The sequence below is a fragment of the Anas platyrhynchos genome, chromosome 7, assembly GCF_047663525.1.
Source record: "Anas platyrhynchos isolate ZD024472 breed Pekin duck chromosome 7, IASCAAS_PekinDuck_T2T, whole genome shotgun sequence".
NCBI classification, from domain to species: domain Eukaryota; kingdom Metazoa; phylum Chordata; class Aves; order Anseriformes; family Anatidae; genus Anas; species Anas platyrhynchos.
The window spans coordinates 22459061-22480438 of NC_092593.1; the positions used below are offsets into that span (position 1 = coordinate 22459061).

At 40.4% G+C, this 21378-nt stretch overlaps 1 protein-coding gene and 1 long non-coding RNA gene across 4 annotated transcripts in view; both read right to left on the reverse strand.

Annotated features, from left to right (window-relative positions):
- OLA1 (Obg like ATPase 1) overlaps positions 1-12988 on the reverse strand; it is a 109171-nt gene extending 96183 nt beyond the window's left edge. The window contains exons 1-2 of one of the 3 annotated variants that reach the window (XM_027461345.3): positions 12964-12988; positions 468-568 (exon numbers count right to left, since the gene is read on the reverse strand). In XM_027461345.3, coding sequence (XP_027317146.1) covers positions 468-568 — 101 coding nt within the window. In that variant the 5' untranslated portion in view covers positions 12964-12988. Of the gene's footprint in view, positions 1-467; positions 569-767; positions 929-12963 lie in introns of those variants that run through there. The other 2 variants (XM_027461344.3, XM_072040966.1) reach the window with 2 other exon arrangements.
- Positions 12989-13313: 325 nt separating this feature from the next.
- LOC106017144 (uncharacterized) lies at positions 13314-21008 on the reverse strand. The gene is made up of 4 exons (XR_001190395.5): positions 20626-21008; positions 20418-20498; positions 19677-19759; positions 13314-17479 (listed from the first exon to the last, which is right to left on the reverse strand). It is a non-coding gene; the product is annotated as an uncharacterized lncRNA (long non-coding RNA).
- Between the last annotated feature and the right edge of the window lie 370 nt (positions 21009-21378).

The following is a 21378-nucleotide window of genomic DNA, read 5'->3' on the forward strand; positions in this document are numbered from 1 at the left end:
ACCAGAATGGAAGACGTGATAGTGATGGTTAAAGTGCTTTTTCATCTCATTAAAGAGATAGTAAATCGGTACTATTTTTGTACCATTTTACAGCCACTTTGCCCTTACTTCTCCCTTTTATTTTGCTATCGTATTGCACCAGGGTTGTAAGCGTGTGAACACCTGGAGGTCCTGTTAGTGAGCACGACACGCAGATCACCACCACAAGGCTCTCCAGGGGACTCTGCCTCCTCCAGAAGCACCTCAAGACAGGCTCCTCCGCCAGGCCCTAAACACTCCAGCCGAGGAGCACGCCAGGGGACTACAGCTGCTGTCCCCCACCCGCCCCCTCCGTGACACTCGTCTTTACCAGCTCCCCAGGAGCTGCAGGAGCCCTGCCCGGTGAGGCCCCCCCCGCGCCCCCCACCCTCCCCAGATAAGGCAGGAGGGCCCCGCCTGCCCGTGCCCACGAGGCGGCCGCCGCCTACCCGACGTTGGGCAGCCCGACGATGCCGATCTTGAGGGACGTCCCGAACCGGCCGATGATGGGGTGCGCCTTCACCCCGTCGCCTGCCTTCTTCGGCGGCATCTGGGGAGGCAGAGCAGAGCACAGCAGAGCACAGCAGATCAGATCAGAGCAGAGCACAGCAGAGCAGAGCGCCGCGAAGGCCCCGCGGAGCCGCCTAGGGGCGGGGAGCCCCCCGGAGGCCGCCCGCGGAGCCCGGCCTGCTCCCGGGGGCAGGGGCGGCGGGGCGGGGCGGGGGCTGCCCCCAGACGGCCGGGCTCACCTCGCGGCACGGCAGCGGCGGGGAGCGGAGCGGCGGGGAGCGGAGCGGCCTGACACGCGGCCGGGACACGCCGGCCCAGCAGCTGCCGGCGGCGGAACAGGCGGGGCCGCGCCGCCCATCGGCCGTGCCCGCCGCCAGGGGAAAGGTCGGCGGAGCGGGGCGGGGCGGGGCGGCCTCGGCGGGGCTCCGCGAGCGGCCCGGGAGCTCCGCGCTGCCCCGGAACCACAACGGGCTCCCGGGGCCGCCCGTGGCAGGCCCAGCAGGCGGGGAGCAGGAACGGGCACCGGGGAGCACGGAGGGAGCCCTGCGCGTCCCGGCTCCGCCGTGCTTCTGCCAGCAGCCACCCAGGCGGGCTGGGGGCACCGCAGCGTGCGGGACGGGAGGCTTCCACCTCCGAGGATAGCAGTGGGATCGCCTGCAAGTTGATACTTCACGCTGTACAACTTAAAAAGACGTTCCTGAAGCTTCTGGACTTCACAGAACCCCTGCACCACATCCAGCGACCTTTCCAAAGCCATTCAGAGTCAGCAATCCATAGTCTAACATAACGCCCAACGCTCATGGCAGGGAAGATTATCGTTGGGGAAGCAAATACCACAACCTGAATACATTACAATCAAATGTAATTGTGTTTACTTAATAAATTACAATGTATATATAACAGCAACTCATATGCTGTAAGTAAAACCAGCAAAAGTACATATACCAGTTTAAAAAAGAACATTGGTAGATGAGCCCTACCCACCTAGAGGAAACAACTGTGTGCCACAAGACACACAGATCCCAGCATTTAGGGCTGGTGACCATGGGGCTCCCAACACCTGTAGCACCAGCCACCTGGGGCATCCCTCCCAGGAGGAGAAAACACACATCCCCAAATCAGCAAAGACTCAAAGATAGGGGATGGTGGTAAACAACTAAGTAAAAGGGGAGCTGACTGAGGTGCAACACCAGCCTGAGGAATCAGTGAGCCAGCACTGGAGGCGAGAACAGAGCTCTGCACCCAGCTGCAGGTGCGCAGTGTCCAGTCTCCATGTCCCAGCAGAGGAGTGCGGAGCCCTACAGAGCTGGTTCTGTCTGGCAGAATGTGCCTGAACAGCCTGAGCTAGGCAGGAGGTAACAGGGACCTGCAAGAAGTTACAGCTGTACTAGAAGAATTTATCTCCATGCAGGGTTCCACTTAACCTGTAAATAGGATTTTAGTGTAATGGATGACCATTATTAATATAACCTGTGTTTTTGCTGCTTCAGCAATGCCTCTACAGAACCAGCTTTGCTGTCCTACAAAGGAGAGTGCAGGCGCGCAGAGCCTGTTCAGCCACTCTTCAGACGCAAGACTGGACTTGACTCTCAGATCAGCTGGGGGAAGAAGTGGCTGGTTTCAGAAGTCAGTATTTCTACAGGGTGCTAAGTAACATAGCAAGGACATTTAGGGCTACACTGACAGTTATCAGAATAAAGAATGTTTCCATTTGCTGTTTCAAAGAAACAAAGATAATTTTAATCTATAGATAGGATAAAGATTGCTAACTAGCTGTAAGTCATTAAGATCATCAGTTCCCCAATCAAATTACTTTGATAATATCATTTTCAACAGAAAAAAAAAAAGAGTCCATAATGATTAGACTTGCATTATGTGTCTAGAACATTTTCTTATCATGTCATAAATCTATGCTAACATCACATTCTGATACTTTGAAGAGTGCAAATACTTAGTTGAGGGTATAATTTGCTCTAGTGGGTCTTTAAAATATTTTAATTGAAGAAAAATTCATTTTTCATCTAACTTCCTCTAAGATCAATTAAAACAATTAGCCAAAAATAAATAAATCAGCAAGAAAACAACAATTCTCTCAACCTAAATAGGTCTTGTCAAAATACGTCATGCTATAATTTAAGGATGTCCTCCTATACAGGCTTTTTTATTGAACGTGATCTCTAAGAGCACTCTGAAGTGATTATTGCTTGTATAGGAACCATGACCAAGACCCTGCACCCTTCTGCAAATAACATGAAGGGAAGGGAAGCATCAGGCACGAAGAGTAACCCTGTTCACTGCAAGCAGAGATGCAGGTTCAGATCTCCTGGGTCTGTTTCCTGACCCAACAATCCTGCACTGGGGCAGGCAGCACCAGAAACGTAGAATACCAGGAGTATGCACTGAGCATTAGCTTTCCTTTTGGATTCAAGGAGCAGTGGCAGTGAGGCATACTACCAGGTCTTTGTTTGTGCTTATTTAGATTAGTAAAGGCAGCATATGCTCAAGAGGCATATGCCCATTGTAAACACATCCGGATTTGTTTATATCAACTCGCACAGCAATTTAATAAATAACAAACTAATCCTTGAGAGGTTGTATCTGGGAATATATTAGATGTCAAGAAGACAAAACACTTAGAATACACAAAAAATTAGTTGTAGAATGTTACAGAAGTCTGACCAAGACTCTTGAAAAAAAAAAATTAAAGACACTTTCTTCAACTCAGACTGTTCCTCTGAACCATTACAGACAGACACCATCAAGTGTTTGCCTGCTAAGAAAATTGAAGGAGAGATGTCAGTAAAAACTGTTCTTACAGCATGTCCTATTTTAGATTTGTAAGATTAAATTCTCAGAACTGGAAAACCACCAGAGTGAAGGAGTCAAGGTGAGAGTATCATCAGATTATATATCATCTCAGTTACAATAAAAGGAATATAATCTTGATTTTTTATTTATTTATTTTGCTAAGAAAGGACACTGTTTTCCAAAGCCTAATTCTGAATTACGTATCAAAGAAACAGCAGTTACTACTTATTTTCCTTTTCGGTGACCAAAGATTTTGCTGCAGTATGGTGGAGAAAAAGACTACGGTATCCATGCAGAGATTTTTCCTCTTAGTGTAGTGGTAATCATTAATAGTCAGTCTTTGGTGGTAGCATGCTTATGCAAGTCCTTCTATTACTTTAATCTAACACTACCAATAGGACAAAGGAAAAAAATAACAACAACAACTAATTCAAGTTAACGTTTAGTTACTTAGCTCTTGAATGAAGCAAATGGATTACTACAAGAAACATTCAGACATACTGAAATTAGCCAAAAATGTGTATGAATAACTGCTGAGCACCTCTGCAGCCTTTGCATCTGTAAATAAAAAACCTCCAGTAAGCAAAATTTGTGTCTTTTTCAGGAATGGAATTGACACATCTCAGTTTTCCAGCCTTCTGAAAGGTCAAGACAGCCAACTCCTACCCATCCTACACTGTATGTCCTGAAAGTAGGGTCACACAAGGCTACTTCACTGCAGAATAAGGCATGAACTCGCCTAGCTCCATTAATAAGGCCACAAACATTGTGAAAGGCTACTTTTGGGGACCATTTCCATCAAATACATTTTCTTACCCTCTTAACATTTTGTAAATCAATTTTGTTGTCCATCTTTTTAGTGTAGGCATGATATCTCAAAATATTTTTTTAAACTATCTTCTTAAAATATTTAAGCTGAGTATTTGTCTATGACAAGAAAATTGTTAATTATCTAGCACCCAGTTAAATTCTTTTCTTCACCAGTTCATAAGCACAATATAGGTATCAGCAGTTTGCTATTTGAAATAAAGGACTATACATATATCTTTGTATCTATAATGTATATTTATGTATATACATAGAGTCTAAAGTGTGGGTAACTCTGATTTTAGCTATCTGGGAAAACAGCTCAAGTCTGGAAGAGAAAAAATTGTTAAGATCTTGACCACTTCTGCTGCTGTTTCTAGTTCAGCATATCTAAATTAGTGCTGTGCGTGCAAGAATTTGCAAGTTTGCATACAATTTTTCTAATTGATGCCCTTTGTACTTCATCACACACCATACTGTAATAATGCCACCCTTCAATCTATTTCTATATCTATTTTATTGTAAGTCATTGCTGTTTCATTACCTACCGTAAAGGACTTGAAAGCATTTGATTCCATCAGCTAGAAATCATCTCTTGGCAGTGTAACATTTCACCCTACCTACCTTTGTTTTCAAGTTGCATTTAGAGTCATGCTTTGCCTTACTTGGTTGAATGTTTCTATCCAAATCTGTCATAGTGATAAAAGCCTTGTTTTAAACTGGCATGCATAGCTTAAATTATAACAATCCTGTTACTTAAAATGTGTTCTGTAAGTTTGATGGGAAAAAACATCTAGAGAGCAGTCATCTCAATGTCATCTTAACTCTACAACATGGACGCCTGCAAAAATACAGCTTATTGTACAGCTAGCACACGTGCAGAAGTCAAACAGTCCCAGAGGGTCTCTGCCTGATTAAAAACAATGTTTAAGGGAGAGTAATAAAACAAACACCTCGTGGTTTGTGCCACCAACATACTCTTTGCTTTTTGCTTCCCAGAACATATATTTACTGCAAAGCCACCGTTAACTACAAAAATAAGTGGTTTTGTAGAACTGAAAGAATAAACACAGAGCCCCTGATCCTTGCTGTGACCGGGCAATGTTCAGCGCAACCCAGGGGGTTAGAAGAACAAAGTTGCTTTTGCACGCCACCAATCCTGGATTGCCTGGGTCCTTGCCCCTGGGAGGGAATAGGATGGCTCTGAGGAATAAATACACTCTGTGCTAAAAAGAAATGCTGCTCAAGGGCACAGTCTAAACTAAATGCTGTTCAGTGACTTCTGGGGAGTTTAAGGGCACTCATCACCCAGCTGAACTGTACTTTAACACAACATTTTTAAACACTACTTTTGATAGGATTCAATAGGCTTTGGCTTTACTTTCTTAACTGTGGATTCATCTACTTCCATAGAGAATCTAGGCTTGTGCCATTCCTTACATTCTGAAATTCATACCATACTTCATGTTTATATTTACTCATTTTCAATCTTTTTTTTTTTTGTTGTTGTTGTACTTACTCTCCTCACCTAAAGACCAGTACAAGGGTAAGACTTGCTCAGGAGCACATAATGAGGAAGAGTCTGATCTGGCACCTATTAATATTTTTTTCCTAGATCACAGAAATTTCAGCTGAATGTCATAACTCTTAACATAGATGATGTCACTAACAGGTATAATATCTACTAAAGTTTCCACAGTGAGAATAGTGAAAAAGATTCAATCAGACAGAGATGACAGAAAGATACTGAAGTAGGAGAAATTGCTGGGGGATTAATGAAATTTTAGTTCAACAATGACAAGTTTGCTTTGAACTTTCCAGTAGCCTAGCTAAATGACAGTATAAAAGCAAGTACCGATTTAAAATAAAAACAATTCTACAATTACTACTACTAAAAGCAGAGAAAAGTAGGGGAAAAAGAGTTACTCATGGACGTGAATTAAGAGATATTACTCACAAAATACCAAATAATTCCTTAACATCTGTCAAAAGCTGCAACCTTAGGCAGGTCAGCCAGGCTTCTGAGGAAAACCACAGCAGCTGTACCACTGCACAGGCAGCATGTGCTCCCGTAACGATGGAGAGCAACAGGGGCTGGATGCTGAGCGGCTGCAGAATGGTCCTCAGGACTCACTCATTAGAGCACCAAAGTGAGTCACACCTACACATATGTAAAGATACCAAGGACATTATCTACTTCTTCAAGAAGACATTGCGTATAATGACGTGTAAAATTTCAAGAGTTTACAACAGCAGTCATCTAGAAGCTTTGCCTCATGAAAGAACATTGTTAGGGTGACCAAGTGGGTGCATATCTGAGTCCAATCCAGAAATACTGTGGTAGCACTGCACCCCTAGGGAACGTGGGATGACAGTTCTATGTTAGGGTTATCATGACCTTTGCAAATACAATTGAGATTCGTTTGCTAGAATACTCCAATTTCCACATAAATGCTAACTGCAAACAGCTGCTATTGTATTCTTGTGGTCATTATAAGAATCCAATTATTCCTTTACAGTAAAATTCAGCTACTACGCTATAAAAATTCAGTAAGAAAAAGCAATTTTAGCCTTGGACCATATAAATATCTATAAATTTTCTTTAATTTCATCATAGTGTTTTTCATAAGAAAAAGTCACAATACAACCATGCCTCATTCAAGTGTTCAGAAGATGATCTCTTAGCTATTTTGCAACTTATTTCATGATTCTCCACTTGAAAAAGCTTAGCAACTCATCACCAATGTTTTCCCCATAGTTAATTGACAAAGTTGCTCCTAAGAGCCAGTCTTCTTCAAAGCTGGAAGAACACTGTGCCTTCAGGTGCTTTTCTTTCCTTGGCTCTGGGTTTCATCTTTCTGACCTACCTTGTATCCATGTTTTAGAAGAGCTCTGATAACACCTTAGATTTCATGTTTCTTCAAACTCTAGTACTTTCACAAAAGTTGGAAAAAAATTATTATCTAGAATACAGTGGTTTCCTCTTTCTGCTTGCTGCTGATCTATATAATTAATTGCTTTCATAACTGCCCTGTTGACAGAGAGATACCGTTTCCATTTTGTCACTTTCTTTTTGCTATGGATCAAAAGAAGAAATACACTAAAATACAGTAAGAGTAAGTATAAAGTGAAACCATAAGTCATGAATTGAACATGAACACCCAGGTTTTCCCCTCATTTGAAGAACTGCATAAAGCGTGAGTACAGTCCTTCAAAATGACCTATTTATGTTTGCCTTGAAGGTCTGAAGGAAACAACTTATATATATGCACTATATACCCTATGTCCCAGCACAAATCAAGAGTTACAGCAGTTTCCAAGATGTACCAGCCTCCATCTCCACAGGTCACTAACAGCCAGAAGTGCCACACAAGCACCATCATCCGGCAACAGCCATCAACACAACAATGTAGCTGAACAGGAACACCATTTCATAGAATCATAGAATATCCTGAGTTGGAAGGGACCCTTAAGGATCAAGTCCAACTCTTGACACCGCACAGGTCTACCCAAAAGTTCAGACTTTCTACATTTAGCAGACACCTTTCCATTTTACCTTATGCGCTGTTCTCCCAAAATGCGAATAACATTCACGTCAATAATTGAAGGTGATCACCATCCTGCCTTGTGAGTCGCTGGGGTGGAGGATACGCACAGCAAGCCAGAGCACGGCACACCAGAAGGCCTTGCTGACCCACAGCCCAACAACACTTCTGTAGGGCAACTCTTGTTAAGGCAACAAAATTCTCTTACAAAATACTATGAAGTTATTTCCTAAGTGGTAAAGTTTACCATCACAGCATTAAAAGTAAAATAAAATATGACCAGAGAAGTATCACAATTTTAATATTTTTGTGGATACAACCAAAGTTTGACTTAAGCTTGGCTGCTTGTATACAGGTTTCATTGATAGGGATTTCAGCGCCCAAATAAATTCTGCAGAGAGATTTTCAGTTGGAGTTTAACTAGGGCCTGACACTATGCAATACCTCCCCCATGTCCCCAAAGAAAAACAAGAGTGTGGTCTTCCACCAATAGCTGCTCTTCTGCCAAATCTATTCTATGTCTTCATACAGATTTATGCCAATATTTTATATCCCAGTCTCCCCTTTAAAGTAAAATTTTGCCTTACAAAGCAGTTTCGTTACTCTCAATAGCTTTACTCAGATCATCCCCTCTTTACTACAATGTAAAAAAGGTGAGCATATTTACAGCCGGGGCAGTAAGACCCTTGAAGTGGAAAAGGCTGCTGCTGGTAAGCTGTGGGAATGCACCAAAATAACATCACTAACCCGTTATGACAAGAAGGAAAAGTGTGTGGCTGCTCTCGTGGCAGATGCAAAACCTCCAGTAGTTTAATTTGTTATACAAGTAAAACAGATCAATTGATTGTATCTCTATGACACTGAAATTCAGCCTCACACACTGAATTTTCTTAGGGAAGAGCAATCTTTATCAGAAGTACTTGCTTGCTCTGCTTTCTGGCTGAGGAAGATCTTGCAACGCTTGACACGCCAGTTTCAATTTACAGGACTCCTGACAACATCATCTGAGAAATTACACATTTGTGTTGGTCTTCTTCAGAAATCGGGTTCTTAAAATGTGACCCCTTGTTTGTAACCACAGGCTGTCTGACTGGAAGTGAATACAGTTGTCAGCTGGTGGGGCACAAATTTTTAATGTCAAGCATCCAAGAATCCCTGAGAGCTCCATAGCCTATAGTCACGTCTGCCTTAAAGTAATTTTGGAAGAAAGGTTTATTTCCTGCCTGCACAGTTCTAACTGCCAACCTATACGTAACATATATTTGTTCTTTCTTCATTTCAAGGTGGGCAATAACATTTCCTTGTACGTTATAAAGACCCAAAGAAGAATATATCACTAAGGATTTTAGGTGCTTAACTCTCTTAGACTGCTTGAAAAAAATCAAAGGACAATACTTGGAGTTGCATAAGACCCTGTTAAGACATTTATAGATCATTAGATGTCAGAAAACACACTTTTCTGAACATCTTGCCTATAAACTATGAATTAAAACCACAAATGTATGCAGTGGTAATTAAATCTTCCTAAAGTTCATCTTTAAGATTTGTGTTACAATTGTTTACCACGTTTCCGGTAATGTCTTTTGTGAATTCTCTTCAATTTTATGAAGGTCTTGTGAACCAATCTCCAACCTATTTAAAAAGAAAATGTTTTCTGTGCCATTTTGCACTCGTGGTCGTTTGGAGCTCTATTTCAGCTTCATTAATATTGATGCAACTTGTCTCTCCATTCATTCTCAGTAGCTTCTTTGAAATTAATCTTCAGCATTTGCTGTGATTTGTTTCTGTTTTGTGCTTCATCCCTGAGTCCAGCTCTTCTCTAGTTAATTTTGTTTTCTTTATTTTTATCCACTTGCTATGACTGTTCTACTACTTGTGCCACTGTGGTGTGTCAGTCCTTTATGGGATCCCTGTTTCGTCTCTGCCTTTCACTGTGATTTTCCGTCATTATGGGCCTCTTGAATAAAAATGTAGCCCTTGTTTCTGACAAAGTCCATGTTCCTTTTCTTTTCTTTCTGTGTGATTTTCCATCATTACAGTTCTTAAATTTCTTGAATAATGATATATACTATGAACAAATGGATGGAGCAGTAATGGCTTCATCAGTGTTTTCTAAAATGTATCTGCAGCTTTTAAAGCATACAGTGCTACAGCAGAGTCTGTGCCATGTTTGTAAAAGCATGATTTTTAAAGTGTATTTTGTAGTCTGTTGATGACTATGCCACTCTGCATTAATAATTTGACTTCTTTCTAGGATTATCTACTTCTTAGGATAGTGGTTCCAAAATTATATTGAAGTTGAGGAGTAAGTATTAGCACTGAACGTCTTTGAATAAAATGGTGAAAACATAATCACTTAGTGATGTTTACAGTAATACCACTGTTTTATAAAAATAACAATACTCTTTCTAGACCTTTTACACACATTAATAGATTTAGAATCCTCATTAAAAATTAGATAAGATTCTAACCTGAAGCACTGTATCATAATAAACAAGTAATAATAAATGCTTAAAAAAAATGTTTCTGCAAAAATGAAAGTGATAAATGAAAAGTTGTACTTCACTACTAATTAGTTACATTTGAACTATGTCAAGTACATAATGGAAACCAAAATTGTGAAAATACATAGAGTTAAAATCTCAATAAATAATGTCAGTTCACCAGTTTGAACAATGGAAATGCTTAATAAACCATAATGTAAATGGGGTTAAAAATAGGGATCAAAACATAACCCATTTCTCACCTTTTTTGATATTAGTGGTATGGTAACCTAGTCTACAATGTCTTCTAGTTATAGTGAAGGGGGAAAAAGTTAATTACAAAATGATAACCAAGAATGTCAGTGACATTAGCATCACCTTTTTTTACATTATCTCTTAAACGATAGCCACTAGTGTTTCAGTTTGGCCAATGAAAGTAAAGCTCAAAGGACTCTAACAAAGATCTGGAATGCCTTGCACAAAGAGTAAAGAACGTTTGGTGATGCTCACCAGGATCAGCCAAAAGTCCAGTAACTGCCAGAAACGTCCATGAAGCCTGACTGAGTCTGACAAAAGTCCAAGAAGTCTGACACAGAAAATCTGCGGCCCAGTAAAGCACGCATGTCAACAGGCCCCACAACTTGGTGCAGGACCAACTACAGTTTCACACTGAAGTTTAAATGCAGCTCTCTGGTGGGATTTCTTACAGTGCTTCCTCAGGGAACTCTACTCGCATCAGGGCTGCCCTGGGCACAGGCAGTGAGCCCTGGGCAGGCAGGAGCTGGGCAGCAAGCCTCAGCCCATGCAGCTCGTGGTAATTAATGCTCCTTGCCTTGATTTAGCTCAAAACATACAGCTGAGAACATTTTGCACATCCCACTCAGCTTACGTTCCAAAGGACCAGTGATTGTTTAATAATGTTAGTACTAACAATTTCTTCTGACTACTTTCCCTTACAGCAGGTTCACAGTGATTCTGAGGCACTGCTGCTTCAGCTAAAAGCCTTAAGAAGAGCCCTCATTTATGGTATCTATCTGCCACGCAACCATCCCACTCCTACTTTCCCTCCATGGTGTTTCATGGGTTGGAACATGTAGATAGATGGCCAGTTTCAAATAGCTGTGCTTCAGGAAAGATGAAGTGTCATTACTTTAGGCTAATTGTTGTATGGCCTGACAGACACATATGATGCATTTACAACCTATGGAAAAGAAATCTAGGCAATTGCTTGTAGGGCTTTGTCCGACCCTTCTAATGAAATGGTAGGGATTGTTTTGCAGCACAAAGCGAGAGAAGACTTAAAAGAAATGGGGACAATTTTAGTGATACCCTTGCTTCAATACCCGATTTAGGAAAATTGGATACAAATTGACATTTCTCATAAGTAGGTGGTTGAGAACAAATTAGGTTTTTTTTTGTTTGTTTGTTTGTTTTTTTAAATCTTCCAGGTAAAGGTACTGTCTTTTCTTTCTAGCTAGGATGAATTTTGAAGTCCCTTCTCAAGTGCAAGTTCCAGTCCTAATCCCTCTTGGTTTCAGAGAAGAACTGATAAAACTAGTATTTGACCACTATTTGTATCACTCAAAGCACATTCCAGCCAAAAAGCCATGAAAGGTTTCAAGTCATTTTCTTCAAGTTATTTTCTAAGTTGTTTTCTGAGCAGACTCAGGCGTGAAACTTCACAATGAAAGTATTGTTTTGTTATGCAAAGAGCCAAGCACAGCCAGATTTTGTTTTCAAATCAAAATGATAAATAAAACATGCAGAAAATAAAAAGGCTTGCAGTATAAAAAAAGTTGTTAAAAATGAAGAAAGTTTCTGAGAATTTTGCCTCACCAGCCACCATAGTTTAGAACAAAAACAGGAGCTCACACATTTGTTGCTTTTTTCACTAGATAAAGGTAGAAATACAGATGATTTCATAGGAGAATTTTTGATCAAGTTAACTTTTTACAACAGTTACCTGTAAGAGATACTGTTTCACAACAGTATCTGAAACACTTTTCACGTTGACTAATGTCTTCCGTGTAATTCCAGCAGAAATACAGGCTACTTTACAAAGGCATCCAACAATCGAGATGTCCAGTCACTGAAAATCCACCCCAATGCAAATCTTAACACTTACCATTTCTCAGCATTCACCTGTAGGAAACCAGTGATGATATTCTGTCTATATCTTCTGCATATTTTTAAACTGATAGTGTGTGGAGAAACACAGGAGACCTCTTATCATCTCACTTTCAGTCTCACAGGTCAAATATTCAAGAAAACTAACAACAGCAGCATCTGCAGACTCATCTGTCTGTGGGGCAGAAGAATTCCTCTCAATTTAAACCAGAAGTGATCTTCAGTTTCTCCAGTTATTTCTTCTGTCATTTCTGTGGTGGTTTTTGTTGTTGTTGTTCAGCACTTGGTGTATCACTGGTGTCAGAGACTGAAACACTGCCTCATGATTCTATGAGTTTAAGATTCACACTTCCCTTAAGATGTATATTGTCAAGCACAAAATGCCTAAAAAACAGCATTCAGCCAAGTACGATATGATGGTCACTACTGCCAGCATTAATCTCACTGGTGTGATAACACAAGGGGCTGGATGACCCCCACACCATCAAAGCTGAAGAAAAGTTATATCCACTGCCAGAGCACCGGTTGTGTTAACCACAAAAATATATTTAATGAGCAAAATAATGACCACAATAAAATACCTTTAAGTGGGTAAAGCACTTGTTAAGAAACACATGAAGTGCTCGTATAGATGTGCAAATTCCAGTCAACCCCACAGCCCATACCTGGAAGAATAAATGACAGAGAAGTCAGAATGCAACATTCAGCTCTCAAGACCAGAAGACGAATGAGGTAATTAAAAACATGGGCCTCTTACCTAGCCTTGTTAAATTCAGGACTTGCTTAACTTTCTTCTACCCAGCTGAGAAACATCAAGCTGTTTAAGAAACACCCAAGCAAGGGCTTTTGGGAAACAGCCAGAGCTTGAGGACTCTTTAGTGCCTTCAGGGCTTAAATAAGAAAATCTGGAAAGCTTCTCTAGCGTTTCAGGAAGCTGCAAAATGAGTTAAAACCGTTAATTGCACAATTACAGGTGATGTTCTGTGACTGAACATAGTTTCTTAGCCATCTTTACCAGATTTTCTTAGATTTCTAATTCAAAGACCCCAACAGGCAATGAATTAAAAACACTGTCTTGGAGATCTCACGTGTAAGAGTGTGCAATGAGCAAATGCAATCATTACAATACAGAGACAAATTCACAAAGTAAATAATTCCTGTTTTTTTTCTTACTTCAGATGTCATTTTCATATCAATGTTGTCTAAAACACAACATCATATTAGATACTACACACTGAGAATGGGTATGAATAGTTTAAAAAGTAGTTGTACTTATTGTTTCTGTTCAAGGTCCGATAATTACGTATGTGCTCAATGTTCAGTCACAACAGAACTCAAAAATTCTCGAGTCATGAGTTTGACTTGAAAGTAATAAGAACATGCAGCATTTTGAAGGATGGAAGAAAGATAAAACAGTGATTTACTTTTGGATTTTTGAACATCTAAGGGCTGCTGCTAATTCCTCTTTAAAACTCTCAGCCTTAAATATGTTTATAAAGATGTCTGGGTGCAACTTGAAGTGGGACACAGAAGCTGCTGTATACTGAAGCCATTCTCATAAGATGTAAAGCGAGGGTGTACTTCACACCAGGAGATTTGTAGCAATTCCCTGCTACTGGACAGAGTTTTCCTGAAAGTGTGAGCTCTCCTATAAGCTGCTCAGCAGAGCACTCTATTAACCCTGTAAGCTGACTGAAGCAGTCTGATGCAGGCAAAATATTTAAATTTGGCGGTAATCACAAACAGCAGTATCTCCAGAGTATGAAACGTGACCTGTTTTTTTTAATTGCTCACAAACACGTCCAACGTGACATGGGTACAAATCACTAAACCTGAATTTGCCTGGATCCAGCTCTGTGAATGACACACTGTAAGAAGGGTTTGGCTGTGAAGCTTTGCCAGTTTGGTCAACAATCAGTCAAATGAAAAAATAATGCTCCTACATCTCTGCGTTGGAGCACATCTGAGTTGGTCTGTTTGGAGCACATAAATTACAACAACAAGGCCACCTCTGGCTTTGATTAGCCTTCCTGCACCTGACAAAGGGTCCACCAGAAAAAGAGACCTCTGTGCAACTTCAGTATTTAAGTTTCATATTCCTGTAATTCATGGAGTCTGCAGGAATCAAACATTTACAAAATACTTGATAACTTAAGGTTTTAAGGTTTTTCTCCCTTTTCCAGTATGTACCTTGCAGTGTTATTGACTGAAGAAGTACCAGACTATTTAATTTTGAAACGTAGAACTGGTACAGACTGTTAACTGTAGTAGGTATCTGCATCTACAAACTGGGAATTCACCCCAGAAGAACACCTGAAATAAAATCTCCTGATTTCAAAAGCCCTAAATACTATTTCTTGCAATGTGTTTGCAATTAAGAAGCTTGAGACTCTCTTTTGTTTAGCTGAAATTAAAGATGATAATCTAAAGTCTTGAAACCCTGAATCACAAAGATTTGCCGCATTTCTCCTAATAAAAATGTTCTATAAAAATCTTCATTACATTCTCTGCGATGGGGTGAATGAACTCTAAAAAGGAAATCCTGTAATTGGGTCTGAAGTTAGAATCCAGTCATGAAATAACAGTTTCCTTGAGTATCAAGACATTTGCTTATAAGGCCTTCTATTTATTACACACCTTTTGTTTCCACATCATATAGCTTCAACTCTTCTGAAAGAGACTAAACAGAGACTATTTTTAATTTTGTTACCAACAACTGTGAAATAATCCTTACAAATCAGTAATACCAGTCCAGGAATGCTTACAAATAAACAATTTGCAAATGTGGGCTAGATATAATTAGTATGGCTTGATGAATGAGCTCCTTTCTTTGCATTTTTAACAGTCATGGCTATGTTGATCTGGGAACAGAATGCCTTTAGCATCAATGTCCATTTTAGATAGTAATGCACAACTGAAAGCATATTCAGATTCTACCCACTACACCTTTTCTTGTATTTCCCATCACCAATACAGAACTGCATCTGGAAGGATTTTCTTAAAGCAGATTGATCACATGTGAAACTGCTCACAAAGACAGGTTATGAGTCTCTTCAGTTGTGTGTATCTCTGTGGCTACATACTACTTCCAACCCTTATAAACAAAAAAAAGGTTGAAAATCAATAAGAATTACAGGTATACCTCATCTTCTGACAGTGTTACGTCTGGACAATTACAGCATTACATTGGCATGCTAAATGACAACGTGCATATTCACAGTGTTAATGTATTCATACTAAGGAGCTAATTGATTTTCATTTTGTTTCCATCATAGAAAAGCTGATTTAAAAATATGTGGTTTTTTTTCCCCTTTGGCTTGTCCCAAAATGGAAATTAAAATCACAAGCTTTTCTGTTTTGGCAGTTAAAACGTATGTATGCAAATGAGGTACAGATACACGATGCCAGAGCTTTCTAGGTCCTTCTGCCTTTTCATTTAATAAAATAAATACTTGTATGCAAACATCAGATCTCATCCTAGAGCTAATATATACAGCTAATATATAATTACTATGAGATTAGATGTGATCCTAATCTAATAGCAAACATGGTACAAGTGAGGTGGGATTTTCAAATGAACCCTTCAGCAGAGGCCAGTTCAGTATCTCAGTGTCAGTCCAAGCCCTTTTGTCAGACACACCCTAACACACTACTATTTAACTGCCTTCAGACAGACCAAGCATTCTTCCAGCCAAGCAAAGCAGCTTTTATCACTAATGTTTCAACATTTAAGAAGACTGTAAAACTGGGTAGGAATTTCGCTACAGTCTGTTCTAAGGCCCTGTCACCGGCTTCAGGGTGAGCAGTGTGAGAGGGTTATTCACAGCTAGTTTCCCTGAGCTTGGGTAGCGTTACGCATACAGCGCTGCACTAGGAATTTTGGCTAATCCCCCCAAACTGCTGCATTCTGAGTACCCCACGTTACCCACAGGCAGGGCTCTGCACACTCTTACACAAGTGGGCTTCTGAAGAACAAAGCGACAGCAACCAGCGGTCCTTGCGCTGCTGAAGGTGCATCCTGTCCAGACAAAACGTCAGCAGAAAAGTTCTGGTGCAAGCAGAGACAACAGCTACATAACCCTACAGAACGGCTCAGTTGGCTTTGTGTAACTGTCCCTCCTGCTCAGATACTGGCATGCTCCCATTCCTGCTCTCCTAGCCATGTGGAGCACACACTCTTTGGCCACATGTTAGATTTCATACTTTATATTATTTAAATACCACACCGCTGGGTGTTATTAATCAGAATCTAAATATTTTGGAGCTGTTTGTTAAACAAATTTCTTGCATCAAAACCTAGAAAATCCCGATCTGAGACACTCAGCTGCCTTGAAGCTCTCTTCAGAGAGCACTTCAAAGAGTAACCCTTTCAGAGAGGTCACTTCACTACAGACAACCGAGTGAATGCAAGGAAACATTTTTGTTTTAAAAGTTAGCAAGAACAAAATGTTACGTAATAGCTCTAAATTGTTGGACTATTTAGGAAGTCATGTTAAAATAGTCAGGTTCCAGGATGAGGCTTGTCTTATAACTTTTGGCATGCGTAAGCTACAAAGCATGTCTATTATTAATTTCAGAAATAGTTGTGGGTACCTACAGTGAATTAAATTGTCACTTTTGATGTAATTATTAAGCAAGATTGCAGACCCTGCTCAGAAGTTCAAATAGCGGCCGTTTCAAAAGTTCCCTCAGTAGTTCCGAGTCCTAGGGCAACCTACAGTGACTTTGTCACACAGGACCACGGTATGAAAGCTCTTTTTGTTTAAAGCCTCTCTTCTCAACCCCACTTACGGCACAGTGGTGTGAAAGCAAGAGATAGTGGCTGTCGGTACATGAAATGCATCTCATTCACATTTCTCACACAGACATGCAAACAACGTGGAGCGTAACAAAGGCGCACGTGGTACCTGTCACTCGACTTCAAACCTGCAGATTTGTTGCCAGTACGAAACGATCTCAGACTGAACAACCTAGCTGCAGCAAATAAAATCTAGCGGGCAGCCGTGTGGATGAACATCCTTCACGTTATCAATCAGGCTGCAGGAGTCTGTAGCACCACTTCCACCTTTTTACCGAAAGTGATGGCTGATCGAGGAGAGTTAAATCAGCCCCGTCACAGCTCTGTTGCTAAACCAAAGAGAGACACTCGAGCAGACATACTGGTGCTGGACCTGCTGCATTCTGAAAAGTAGAAACACATCAACGTGGGTATGCTTTTAAATACTGCAAAACTGGGGGGAGACGGGGAGATCGTTCAGCTACACATCAGAAAAAAAAAGTATCAGCTACACAGGAAGAAATTGTGATCCCTTCTGAATTTTCAATACAGAGCCACAAATCACATGATTTGTGATGCTGTTTTAAGCATTGCTGTTTGCAGACTTCACAAATGAAACAGAAGACACAAGTAACAATGTAATTCATTGGACCTTTTCTTATTCAGTGATAACTACTTAAAAACCAAAATAACTTACAACATGGTTGTAGCTAATTACAAAAATAACCCTTGCAAAAAGAAATAGTTTTGTCCCTAGATCTACTAAATATTTAATAATGACGAAAAGGCAGTACATGCAATTTAGAAAGTAAATAAGGATGCATATTTTGACTTGGAAAAACATTGTGTCCAAGGTTATATACTTTAAATATGAAAGAAGTATAATGAGAGAAAAAGTGGGCAACCTGTGTAATCATGCAACATTTGAATAGCTGGTACCTCAGTTTCCCTTTCCAAGGAAAAAGAAAGTACAACACCTACTCTCCAGAGGGGCAGCTACATTTGATGATCTGATTAAGTTGTTTCTAGAAATTAAATTCTTAAATTAAATTGTTTCTAGAAAGAAGATGGTATTAAATTGTTTTTATTTTTACCGGTATTCAATTATTTTGAATTTGTTTGAAGATGGTATTAAATTGTTTCTAGAAAGAAGACAGTATTAGCAGACAAATTATTAAATATATTTATCTGAACATGTTTTCCACTGTCAACGGTGCAGATGGCCTGGAAAAGTGATTATTTCTTAGTCATGCAAACTGTTTGAATGCAAAACAAAACTGCCAGCACTTTCAGGGCAGCATCAGTGTTTGAAGGGGATTCCTTTTCTTTTGCTCTTTCTGACTGTTTTATAGTAACTTCTGTTTGATTATGTTAAACCTCTCTTATCTACAATATTTACTTTAAGAATTTAGCAAGATATTGTATCTCTTATCCCTTTTATTCCTCTTCCCCCCCCCCTTTTTTTTCCTCCAGTAGGTATATATATGTCCCTAATAGGTCAAAATCTAATTCTTAGTATTTGGTACACCGTCTGTATTTTAAAGTAGGATATTTCAAGTTTGGTCTGATCCAGATTTTCATGTATGGCAAAATCCTACCAACAGGTATCAAACGTCTTGTTTCATGACTAATGATCAGCTCTGAATCCCATCCTTACTGATATTTGCTCTTCAGAGATGGGGAGGGGGGGGAACAACCGCACAACATGTTTTATAAAGCTCAAATTGGCCTTATCAAACAAAACATCTGCTAGATTTGTGAGTGACTTGTGACAGCAGGAGACATCAGCACTGGCCTCACCAAGAGAAGCCACTGCAGTTAATGGAAGCTATTATGGAAGAATTCTGGCAAGAATATTTTTTTCAAACAGGAAAAAAAAAAGAAGAATATGTTATGTTGTTATGGCAACAGCTATTTGAAAAATACTGTAACAAAAGGCAATCGAATATCAAACTACCAAGCTGGTACTTTGACTATTTGGTTTTCCTCTTAAGCAGCTGATTTTACAGAGATCCCCTTCCTCTTCCTTTCTTGGCCACAAGTGTGCGTGCACAGGTAACAGAGCATCTGCAGATAGTCTGTGTCCACAGAATTTCTGTCCTAGAGCTGCAAAACTTGAGATACAGCAGATTTTTACATCTAACTGGAAGAACACCCAGTGTTATATGGGCTGAATGCCTCACTCACATACCAATAAAAGCACATTTTGTAGTATTTCCAGTCTGCACTTTTGGCACAGAGGTATTCTGGGACTCCCTGGTTACAGGATCCCTCCAGCCTCTCTGCAAGTACCACATCAACTGCTGGAACAGAGCAGTATCACTTCTGTTCCACGTGTGCACCTGCACCTCCCCAGCTGCGGGGAGAGCAGGGGTCCCGCACACTGAGGATTTCAAGCAGAATGCAACACCCTACCTTTCCAAGGCCCGCAGCTGGATCACCTACCTTACAATTTTATTTTTTATTTTTTTAAGTTTCTCTGAATGAACCCAAGTTTCTCCATGTACTCACCTTCACCTTACTCAGGTAGGGTTTCTCTCGAGGCCAGTGAGTATCAAGCTGGGTAGGGACTACGCCACCTGGCTATGTGGTGTTACCTACCAGTTTATGTGTGGGGGTACTCCGAAAGAGCTTGAGGACGCTGCTGCCTCTTCCTCTCAGACCTATATTTTGATTCATCATGTCTCAAAAAAAAAAAAAAAAAAAAAGACAAACACCACGCACTGCTGTCTCAGGCTGAACACACTTAGGCGCTTTGCTAAATTTCCTCTAAATGGCATAATAGAGTTACACAGTGTAAGTATTGCATAGGTATGGCAAACATATTTCTTAATACAGAGGGGAGAACCTACGTTTTGTTACACTGATTTCAATCACTCTGAGGTGCTCAACAGTCTACTTTTAAACTGAGTCCCATTGTAATGAGATAAACTAACATGTTTTACCTAACAGAAATAGGAACCTGGGGGGGATATGATACAGATATTAGCTTCTAGTTGTTTTGCTGTAACAGAGAATTTTGGAGTCGCATCATTTTCTAACTAGGCAACTGTTTGTTAGTGCCAACACTGAAAAATAGTCATGTTAGTGTGCAATAACAGACCTGAGAAATATTGAAGTTAGATAGAAAAAACGCATAACAACTTATTTTCTATCTGTTCTCTGCAACCATTCAAACTCAGAAATAATGTGCTATGTAAGTCCTACTGACACTCGTAGGTATCTATGGGACTGGGTTTGGAAACTGAATGCAAATGGCAGCATTTTCAAACCCACCCCAAAATCCCTGGAGCATTTCAGACATTCCAGTCAAAGTGATTCTTTAATGTGGGACCTACTTACCACATTTGTTTTACATTAGAAAACGCTGTATAGGTTGTTTACATTTGGAAAAGTCAGTGGAGAGAGATTTCTGTAAGTGTTCTGAAAGAAAGATTGCACCGTTACTGTAGCAAGGACAATTATGGACAGACACAGGTAATAGCTGTTTAGAAAATGTTAGGAGCATTATTGTGGATAATAGACATTCTTTTCTTATCATTGCCCTTACCCGAGTTTCATTTCCATCGGTGTTGTCTGCCTAGATTGCTTAAGACAGCTGCAGTCCTCTCATTTACATTAAGGTAACAAAAAGTTGACTGCTGGGTTGTCCCAGACGGAGTTCATCTGTACAAAGGTCTGAAACTGTGAGGGAATACCTAAAATGTCAGACATGTCCAATATGTAGTGCTGCTGCAAATTATCACCTCTTCCAGGTCAGAAAGGCCAAAATAATTTCCAGCTCTATTTTTCTGAAAGCCATTTTCATTTAATCTGTCCTTTACAAATGGTAAATTTAATGAGAACTTCAGGAATAACTCAAACTAAAATTAAGAAAAAACCTTGATATATATGTATTCAATTCAAATGTATTTCAGTAAGCAACAACCTGGCCACTATTGAAACAGTTCTCAAGTACTATTGAAATAATAGGTATGTTCGCAAAGGAAACCTGCTTTCTTTTACAGCAACTGTATGCATTATTTCAGCTTCTTCTGATAATAGCACATTTAATACCAAGGCCAAGATGCAATCAATCTTTTTTGTTGGAAGGAAGTGCCGCATTGTACCCGGAGGCTTGTGCTCACCCGGCAGCTCCAATCTGCCGAGCAGCCCGAGGTTCAGCAGGGCTGTGGCTTGCCGGCCCCTGCCGCTCCTCTCTTACCTCCTTGGGGTGGGGGCAGCATGTGAGGTGAGAGCGGGATGGGGAAGCGAAGAGGTCTGCCTCTGAAGAGACACTGAATTAGGCTGGAGTGAATAGCCG